This window comes from Protopterus annectens, chromosome 6.part0 (genome assembly GCF_019279795.1).
Source record: "Protopterus annectens isolate FY-2018-M chromosome 6.part0, PAN1.0, whole genome shotgun sequence".
NCBI lineage: Eukaryota > Metazoa > Chordata > Ceratodontiformes > Protopteridae > Protopterus > Protopterus annectens.
In genome coordinates this window covers 884,496,775-884,507,559 of record NC_056737.1, presented here as the reverse complement: position 1 = coordinate 884,507,559, position 10,785 = coordinate 884,496,775, and the positions used below count along the sequence as shown (strand labels likewise).

Genomic DNA, 10,785 nt, shown 5'->3' with positions numbered 1-10,785 from the left:
GATGGAAATGGGTTGATGTGGGATGCGGATTTAGACGATTGATCTGTGGGGATGGAGGGGGGGAGGGTAGGTGGATGATTGTTTATGAGGGAGGTGATGGAATGTATGAGGTATGATGAGGGAGGTGATGGAATGTATAAGGTATGAGTTGAATTAGATGGAGGATGCATGGCTACTGTTTACGTATGTGCCACAAAGCTTTCAGATAGTGCTTGTGTACCACTGGTGGACTATGTCACTACTGTGGTGTTGCTGTCACATTTGTGTCATTGACTCTCTAAGGAAATGTGCTTCAAATTTCAACTGATCTCAGTGCAGAATTTCTTTTCCAAGTCTAATATCTCCAAAATAGTGAAAGATGCAAATCTAAAATATTATGTAGTGCATCAGCTTTATTGGTAAATCACACAACATTTTCAAAAATATGTATTTCATTTATATATGATGAAGCAAAACCTATTGTGTAATTCATCTGGAATTGATTTATTTCATTAATAAGACCACCTAACTCTGCCTCAAATAAAAAAATCAGGGACCTTGGTTATAAGGATACACTCTGTCTTAATATTTTGGAGTCATAGCTCACAATGTATTTGAGATTTCAGTCAATGATCTTTATTATATAGGACATCAGTGGTCCCATGCAAGAGTATTATAACACTCTATGGCTTTTTTACATGTCCTAGGAAACATTAGTGGAAGATAGAATTGAAACTACCAAAGTTAGTTTTGTTTAATCTGTTTCGTACAGTAGTACAGGTATTGCAATCATTCTTCCAGAAGTGCCATACAGTACAAAACACAGCTATGTACAAAAGTACAGAAAATATTTTAAAAACTCCTCAACATCTCCAATTAAATACTGAAACAAATAAAGAAAACCATATATTCTAAATAAAAATATACTAAAAAGACAAACTGAATACAGTTCAATAACTCGAAGATAAGATGATTAACACAGACAATCAAGAAGGGTATAACAAGCGGATCTAGTGGTCTTGGTAGGTCTTCTTTTATGCTATTAAGGAATAAGTTGAAGAGGGTAGAATAGCAAGGATGGGACAAGGGAACAAGGTGTCAGGGGGCATGAACTGCATATTCATTTGTCTTCTTTTTTTTTCAGTTTAGTGCTCCTCATCAAGGGCAGAAGCAAGGGTGGAGGGAAGGAGCCCCAGATTGGAACAGGGCTTTTTTTCATTTATTTGTTTATTTATTTATGTTTGCATAGAGTGTGATGGCATTAGAGATCTGGTACTCCTCCTTAAGATAGAAGGAAGGAGTGTCACAATGGAGAACAGGCCCTTTTTGCGCTCATGCTGAGTGTCAGGGCATGAGGAGGTAGGCACTGGTACTTCTCTGTAGTGACTGAGGGGAGGAGACTTTTGTTTTGTTCTCACACACAGCATGAGGGCATAAAGGGTTGAGTGTTAGAATATGGCACTTCTCCAGAGTGCAGAGCAGAGAAAGTACCTTGATATGTATGTATGCGTGTGTGTATGTGTATGTATGTATACACACACACACATATATATATATATATATATATATATATATATATATAAAATGTTGTAATTGATAGTATATGGAACATGTAGCAGTGACATGTTTTACAGCATTTAATGCTGTTGCCACTTCTTGCTGCTGTTTGCTTGACAATGGCCACTCCATACTGAAGTGCAAGACTAGTGCTTAACAATGCTAAAATGTGCTTTAGAGTATTATGACTGGGTTTCCAATCATAATGTGTTGGAGAAATAGATGACAAAAAGTAAACTTGAGATTGAAGCTGGAGAGGTGAACCATGGCATCCATGTTGAGAACACACATGGGTTATAACAGATAAGACACAATGATAATTATTTGCCTTGAATGGAGCCTTATCTGCTCCATGTACTATGGCAGAAATTACAGAAAATTAAACCATAAAAGCAGTGTTTTCCTGCCTTTTGCCAAAAGCTCTGAGCTGTCCATGATCTCACAGAATGTTCCTGCTTTTGCCTTTTATTATTAACATGTGCCTCGTAAACCATTCAGGATTGCAGTCTCAAAATAATGATAGACATTTGAGTATGATATTGAGTCTGACTGCATATCCTTCCTAAAATAATGACAATTCAAATCCTCTTATTCTGGCACCTAATAATTATAATCAATATTTAAACATGTCCCTGGTATCAGGCCTTTGTCTCATATTATTTTTGACTTTGTCTCCGATTCTTGAGCTATGAAGTTGAGAAGTATGCTTCAGCTTCTGAAAACCAGTAAAATACTCAGTGCTGCCAAAATTACAGGAGTCAGAACAAGTATCCCTGTGAAGAAAAACTGCCCTTAAAAGCTGTTAAACACTGGTCTACCACCCTTTTTGTGTATGTGGGTGTGGCACATCAAAGTAACTAACAGTTTTTAAATCCATTTTATATTCTGCTGTTGCTCTTTGCCATATGACACTGTCCACAATGCTCTAGCACACTTTAGAGCTTAACAGTGCTGAAAGGTGCTTGACAAAGTTTGGTCTGTCCCTAGAGCCTTAACAGGGACCAGTGCTGGCCATCATAGAGCAATGGTGGGAAGCTAAAACAGCTTTAAAAGCTGTAAAACACCCTGCTGTCATTAAAATGAGGTAGAGTGAAGTGTCTGTTTTTGAGCTTTTTATTCATCAGAGGGACATAACTTTCAGATGCTGTCATGCAACTGAAGAGAAACATTTGCTCAAAGGAATGCATGCAGCTCCAGTCTATGAACCGAGTTAAATGGATTAACATTTCTGATGATTGAGAAAGAAATCATGCTGAATTCACCTTTATGAGGTTGGAGATCCTTTGCCATAAACGTAAAGGTCGCAGAAGTTTTTTTAACATAAAAAGTTGATAACCGCTCGATGAAGCAGTTCCACCTTCTGATTTTTTCCCCTTGAATTGCAAAAGCAAAGGAAGTTGTATATCCAAGGCCCCGGGATTAATTCATAAACGCCAGGCGTAGGTCCTTTGCAAAAGACATCTGTACCTCCCACTGTTCCCAACCCACTGAGCCTAATACGGAATTCAGTAGGAAACTCATGACTTCCTGATGCACGGCAGCCTACTGAAAGACAAGCATATTCCATGTAACAGCTGAATTCCCTGGAAAATAAACATTAAACTGCGGGGAAAATCCGGTTTGCCCTAGTAACAATCTTCACTTGACAAAAAAGTGAGAAAGACATACGCGCAAACACAAACATTCGACTCCAAGTGGTGAAGAGACAGATGGCTGAGTCAAAATGAATGCACTCTACCTCGTCCGCTAGTTACAACGAAGTGAGAAAACTTTGCAGTAGCCGGTTTCTTTGCCATAGTATTTGGACCAGCTGCGAGTCTCCGTAATCCAAGCAGGAATGCATTTTAAACTGGAAGCATGATTTCATAAACTCCCACATAAAGTCAGCTCTACTTCGGGGCGTTAGAGTTGCTCCTGTTTCATTCATTTCCTTGCACACTGTAGGACTGGTTCACACCTTCACCGGACAGCAGAAATGACCAGTACGAACGAACGTGATCACGACCGGGGAGACAACACCAGCACCACTAAGATGTTGAAGTGTGTTGTGGTGGGCGATGGTGCTGTTGGAAAGACCTGTATGCTGATGAGCTATGCAAACGATGCATTCCCAGAGGAATATGTACCCACCGTTTTCGATCATTATGCAGGTAAAGGGGTATGCTGTCACGTGTCAGCAAAATTGGTACAGGCACTTAGGGGGGCCGTGGGGTTACTTCCATTCTGAAGATGCACATGAGACCTGCAAATATACAAAAAAAAGTGTCGGGTTACTTTAAAGGCATACAGTGCTTTTTTAATTTACTGTTGACAGGCATCTCCGGTCAGACACACTTCTCAGTGAGTTTGTGGCGGTGGTCAGTTAATTGTATATGCGTGTAAATTGTCTAGCAGTTACTCAGCTTCATGGCAATACGCTTCCGGTTTGTTAAACTGTCATAATTATAATCACACCCATTAATTGCACTCAAACTGCTTAAATGATAACTCAGGTTTCCATCATCAAGGAGCGAATTTTTTTTACAAAATCTACGTCTTCCTGTAAGGTTGTTAGACATGTAATTTGCAAACGTGCATGCTTTCTTTATACTATTCAACAGAAAATGAATGATGGTGGAACCTACATAAAATCATAAAGTTTGTAAAAAGTGATGTGAATGCACTTTCTGAGGTTTTCTGATTAGTCTAACTTTTTACCTAGGTGTCTTTCATACCTGCTAAACTCTTAGACTAAGAAATATGGACAAAGCTACAAATAATGGGGGGGGGGGGGCTCAAAAATAGGGACACTTTAAATATTGTTCTTGCAAACTTAGAAAGTTGATAGACTAACAGGTTTTGCATTAGCATGACTTTTCTGAAGGGTTGAAGTCTGAAACTTACATAGCTGCTATTATTTTCTGACTTCAGTCCTGAATGATTTGCCAGAAAACCACAATTTTATGAGAAACAGGCCAAAAATACAAGGGAAAATTTTGGACATTTTGTGAAAATCTGGTCAGTTGAGCGGTATGTGTAACTGTACTAAGCTGATGGGTTTGAGTGGGACTCAAAACTACAGTCAAACCCAACTCTTTTTTTTTTCAGTTTTCCAAAATGATTTACTTTTGGTATTTTATGTGGGCTGTGTTGCATTTCTGCTTGAGAAGTCAAGTCTTGACAGACTTAGAGAGATACAATGAATCCCTGCTGCTACTATACTGTACTGCTTGCACAGTTTTATTTGAGTAAGGGAATGTGTGGGTAGAATTACACTGTTTGATTGTGCTGGGATTTATTCAGACTATATCAATGACATATATTTGTTAACAGTACTGCACAAATGCAACCCACACTGGAATCTCGAGAGCCAGCACACAAGGGACATGGTTATAGCTTAGAGTCATCTGTCCATCTATTAATCTGTACCTGCATATCTGTCGTTGAGGAAGTTTATACTGGATTGCTTTGAACAAATAATAAATTATCTACAGAGTTGTATTTTGACCTTTGCACTTCAGTCTTGTAAAAGGGGCTGGAACTGTTACTAAAACACTGTCTTATATAGCTAAAGAGAACTGGGGTCTGGTCAGCCTGAGTTAAGTATTGTATCATATAGAATATGTGCAGTCATGTGTTCCTAAGCTTGTTAGCCAGAGAAGAACAATATCTATCACTGAGCAGCTTAAAGCTAGTATTACACAAATAAGTAGCCTTGGCAGTGATTGCAGACAATCTGCACTTCTGCATTTTTGCAGTCATACGTCCATTCTGCTACTTATGTGGGCTGCTTACTGAATGATTTGTTACATCTGACAGGTTTTTATGCTCCACTTTGTCGACAGTTGAGGGTACCAGAATAGTATGTAGCCACAACTTGATGTGTCTACTTCAGTGTGCTAATGTACCACATTGGCTAACACTGCTTTTTAACACATAGTGCTAATGGACATAGGTGGACAGGAGACAGTAAGAGACTGCAAAACATACTTTCTGGAACTATGGAAGTATTTGTTGGATAGAATAAATGCTAGCATAGCTTGAAGGAAGCAAGCTTGATAGTAAGAGCAGTCAAGTTAGAAATGAGGATGGGTTGGGAACATAAAGTGAGGTATGAATGGTTTCCTTCCCTGTGTATCTGGCCATCGGCCCCTCTCTGTAAATCAGGCTGCTTATTATTTATTTTACATTTGTTGACCGGGAAACTCTCACTGGATGCATGTCCATTTTCAGCGGAGGCCGGGGAGAAAAGCTCCACAGTTAAATTTTAAGCAAAAGTTAAGGTGTATACAGAAGCATTCAAATTTACATAGATAATACTAAACTTAACATTGACTAGTAACATAGCATTGAAGCTTAAGATTTAACATATTTGCATAGACTGAACATGTCTTTTGCAGTTTTAGGTTGTGGCATTACATAATGGTGAACATTGTTCGTAGGGGTTGCATTTTTTGCTTTATACAGTTGACTTGTGAGCAAGTTAGCCACAGTAGGGAGTATAGTAGCAGGAGAAGAGAGAGAGATGGGAAATTGGATAACAGGTTAAGTAAGAAAAGCAGGAGTAAGTAGCTTAAGCAGAATAAGAGTAGAGGTGTAAAGAGGAAAGTGTAGTGGATAGATAACAGTGTGTCCTAGCAGTGACATGTGGACATTGAACAAGGGGGACAAATTAGAGGTGGAACTGGAAGGAAGCTAGAGAAGATGCATTCTTTTGATGATGAAGCTGAAGTCAGAGGGCAAGAGTAAGGGGAGAGGGTGGGAGGGGGGTCAGCCAGCTGGGGGGAACATGTGCATATCCATGTGTGCTTTAGGTGTTCTTTCAGGAGTCTTTTAAATGTAATCTTTGAGCTTGCTGAGGTAATAGCAATAGGTAGGCTGCTCCAAATTTTGCCTATGTAGTTAGGGAAGAGAGAGTCCCAAGATGTGTTGTTGGTCTTGGTGACCTTGATTAATTTTTTTGTCGCTAGGGAGAAGTTGTCTAGTTTTAGCTTGTAGTTCTAGTAGATTGGCCAGAGCTGGAGTTTTGTCTGGAAGTAGTAGGAGATTATGGGCAAGGGAAAGTTGAAAATAATTTAGGAGATTAGGGAATTCAAGCCATCCTCTTTTAGGGAATTGCAGTGGTGGGCTTGTTAGGGGGCACCAGTAGCAAATTTTGCAATTTGATTGTGACAGGTGTTGACAATTTAGGTTTTGGGTAAGTTGGTGAGAATAGGTGAAGCATAAAATAGTTTGGAAAGGAGGTGAGTTTAAGCAATTGTTATCCTAGCAGGTTGTGTTAGAAATGGTTTATTTGTATATAGACTGCCCAGTTTGTTGTGGATATTTTTAATGGTTTGATTTATATACTGATCAAATTTGAGGTTATTATCAATGGTCACTCCTAGCAATTTAGTGTGAGTGTCAGGGGAGATGACAGTCCCATCCCTGGGCTAGGTGTTGTGGTAGATTTGTTAGGTGTAAATAGCAACAGTTTGTTTTTTGGGGGATATAGTATTAGGTTTTTGTTAAGAAACCAGTTTTCAGTTGTATGTGAGGCTTTTGGGGTTAGAGAGAGGAGTTTCTGAAGATCATTGGCTGAACAGGCAAGAGTTGAGTCATCGGCATATTGTATAACTGTTGCATCTTGACAAATGCTGTGGAAGTTATTGATGAAAATGGAGAACAGTAGGAGACCTAAAATGGAACCTTGTGGGACTCTGGTGATGGGTAGCAGTATGGATAGTGTTGTTCCACTGAACTGCTTGTTGTCTTCTTTGTAAATAGTTCTGAAACTAAGCTAATGCTTGGTTACTAAGGCCATGTTCAGTAAAGGTTTGTACTAGTTTAAGATGGTTGACCATATCAAAGGCCTTTGATAGGTCCAAGAATATCGCAGAAGTTAGATTGCCTGTGTGTTTGTTTTGGTTGATGAGGTTTGTAAAAGAGAGTAGGGTGGTGCTTGTGCTATGAAAAAGCAGGGTAGAGGAGAGAGAAGTTGGTTGTTAAGCAGATTTGGCATATGTTGGTGGTGTATGCATTTCTCAAGTATTTTAGCTAGTAGAGGCAAGATGGCTATAAGGCGGTAGTTGGTGAGGTTGGTGGAGGTACTGTTTTTATGGAGGGGGATAATGTAGGAGGTCTTCCAGATGGGTGGTATTGAGGTTTCTGAGATAGATCTGTTTAGAAGGATGGATATAGGGAAGGCACGTTCATTGGCATCCAACTGAAGGTATTCAGCAGATATCCCATCAGCTGCTAGTGTAGTATGTTTAAGTTTGGATAGCAACCTTTTGACATAGTTGGTAGGGATGGGTTGAAATTGGAAGGTTGTTTTGGGTCTATCTACAGGTTCTGGGTAATTAGTGGTGGTGGACGTGGGCTGTGTTTGAACAAGATTAGAAATAGTTTCTATGAAGTATTTGTTAAATGTGTCTGGTATATTTGTGATTTCACGAGTGGAGGTTGAAGGTGGGCTGCCAGGGTGGAGTAGGTTATTTATTCCTGCCCAGAATTTCTTGGAGTAGTTGTGATGCTTGTTTTGTAGCTGTAGGAGAACTGCTTTTTTTTGTCTCATTCCTAAGTTTTTGGAATTGTTCCTTAGCTGCTGGCTTTTTGTGGCTCCCCAGTGATACCAGACTTTGTTCCTTTCTAATATAATATGTTTAGTCTCTCTGGTAAGCCAGGGGGCTGTTTTCACTTTGAGTTTAGTGGTCCGGGCTGGACCATGGGCATTTAGGATTTCTAGGAAAGTGTTATTGAAATGGATTACAGCTTCTTCTAGAGGTAGTACTTTTAGTATGTTCCAGTTATGGTGCTTTAGCTCGAGTTTGAATTTGTTCGGGTCAAAGTTTTTTGTGTTACGGGTTGTTTGTAATATGGGGTTAGGGTCGACCTGGGTTTTGAATTTTAGTAGGAGGGTGAGTTGATGGTCACTAAAGGACTCTGGGAGGATGCCTGCTTGGTAAGAGGTGTTGGTCTTATTTATTAAGATCCAGTCTAGGAGGCTGTCTTTGATTTTTGCATTTCCTAGTCTAGGGCTTGACTGGATGACTCATGAGAAACTGTAGAGGTTGATTATGGTTTGTGGGGTTAATAGCTGAACATGTGTTCCAATCTATATTAAAGTCACCGAAGATGATAGTTTCCTGAGGCAGGTTTTGACTTGTCCATTGTAGGAAGGCTTCAAGGGTAAGGATGTTGTTACCTGATGGTATATAGTCTGTGATAATGTTGTAATTAGTTCTGTTTTCCCACTAAGTATTGCACCACACATCTTCTGGTATCTGGGGGCTCCCCTTTTTTCCACTGGTAATTTACCTTTCAGTACCACACTGAATGCAGTGGGGGAAGTGAGTGCTAACTGATGGAGGGATCATCATCTAGGTAGCCTTAGGTGATCCTGTATTCCCTAACTCGCTAACCCATGGTGGCTTTGACACGCAGAAAGCTAATACAAGGCCCACAGTACAGCCCTAGAGATGCATGTGCCATTCCTGGCAGGCAACTGAATCTCGCTGCACTGCTACTTGCTGCTTGGTGGATCATTGTATACATTTGGGCCCATACCTCCTCCTCCCTTGCTGTAACTCCCATCTTCTGATAGATGTAAGAATTGCAGCTGAGTGCAACAACTTACTCTTTCAATAAGATGAATGAGTTGGCACTGGTTACTCAGTCCTACTCCCCAGCTGACCCTTCCAGTACTCGCATCACTAGTCTGTTTTGAATTGCCTAGATCATAGCCGCAGCTTTATCCTTCTATGTCATAGAGCTACCAAAAGGTGTGAATGATCTCTACTGTTTCCTATTTTAAGGTATTCAAAATACAGGTCTTATTATATACCTGTAGTGATGGAGTGATCACACTGATTTAAGGACTGACAGAACATGCTGAGCTGTTCAGTGACAATTCCAGCTCCGTCTCTACCTGCAGTCAGATATGGCAGTTACAAGCTTTGGGATACCAACCTGAAAGCATATTACAGGTCAATGATTTGTTAAATTGAATGCAGACAAACTATAGCTTGTTGACAGAGTCTGATAGCAAAGCCCCCCCCCCCATATATGACTGCAGATGCATTACTTAACCAGACTAGAATTCATTGTCACCCCCTGGAAACAGGTACTTGTGCCTGTTATCTAAAATCACTCACAGCATGCACAGGAGTGCTATTTCCTCTTACACTCAGTCACTATCTTCCTTCATAGAGCAAAGCCTGCGGTCACTATATCTGACCTCAATACTGCAGGAACTCTGCTACAAGGCCCTACTCCTACAAATTTGCTGAGAATTTTATTGTTGTATAATAGCCCGTGGTCACTACATCTGACCTCAGTTGTGCAGGAGATCTGCCTCAAGCCCTACTCCTATAAGTTTACTAAGACTTTTGTCATTGTATAATAGCCTGCAGTCTCTACATCTGACCTCAATACTGCAGGAACTCTACCTCAAGACCCTACTCCTACAAGTTTACTGAGAATTTTGTCATTGTATAATGTAAGCACGTTTATCATGATGAACCTTGCTGTGTATTAAATTTAATCAGTTAAATACACGCCTGCTCTGTGAATGAACTTCTCTGTGAAATAGTCCATGCATTCTAAGAACCTATTACTGAGTTGGCCACTGTCCCCTTTTGCTTGACCATTAGACTCTACTGCATATGGCAGTTATTTAGTCTGACAGACAACCTGTTTCTCTCTGCATCTCTTTGTTAATTGCTTAGTACTGTCTCTAAACTGATTGCTGTCAATAATAATTTGACCAGAGGATGGGTACTATACTATAACAACTTCCAGAATAATGTTAAACATGACCCTAAAAAAATTTGGATGTCCATTAAAGAAATCTGACATCCCTGACAAAATTTCAACCCAAATCCCTCTCCTGACAACTTTCCACTCAAAACTGCAATACAGTTCAACTCTTATTTCATAGATAATATAGCATCTCTAAGCAAGGATTCCTAAACATCTAATCCCAACCCTACCCAACAGCCAGATATCACTACAATCACTTTGCCTTCAAACTTGTGCCCATGTCCTATATAAAATTACTCTTAAACAAACTTAAACCATGCTCTTCTTCAGCTGATGACCTTCAAATTGAGTACCTAAAAATAGCAGCCAATAGCATTGCCTGTCCTGTCTCAATCCTTATAAATAACTCAATCCAGGAATCTCATATTCCCTCTCTATTGAAAAAAAATGCACATCATCCCTCTGCATAAAGGAGAAAATTCAACAGACATTAATAACTTTAGAGCTATAGCAATCTTATCTCCTCTC

At 39.8% G+C, this 10,785-nt stretch overlaps 1 protein-coding gene across 1 annotated transcript in view; it reads left to right on the top strand.

The window, feature by feature from the left end:
- The first annotated feature begins 3,492 nt into the window (after positions 1–3,492).
- Positions 3,493–10,785, top strand: part of RHOJ (ras homolog family member J) — a 743,814-nt gene continuing 736,521 nt past the window's right edge. Inside the window, exon 1 of the mRNA XM_044074555.1 lies at positions 3,493–3,686. Coding sequence (XP_043930490.1) covers positions 3,512–3,686 — 175 coding nt within the window. The 5' untranslated portion in view covers positions 3,493–3,511. The remainder of the gene's footprint in view (positions 3,687–10,785) is intronic.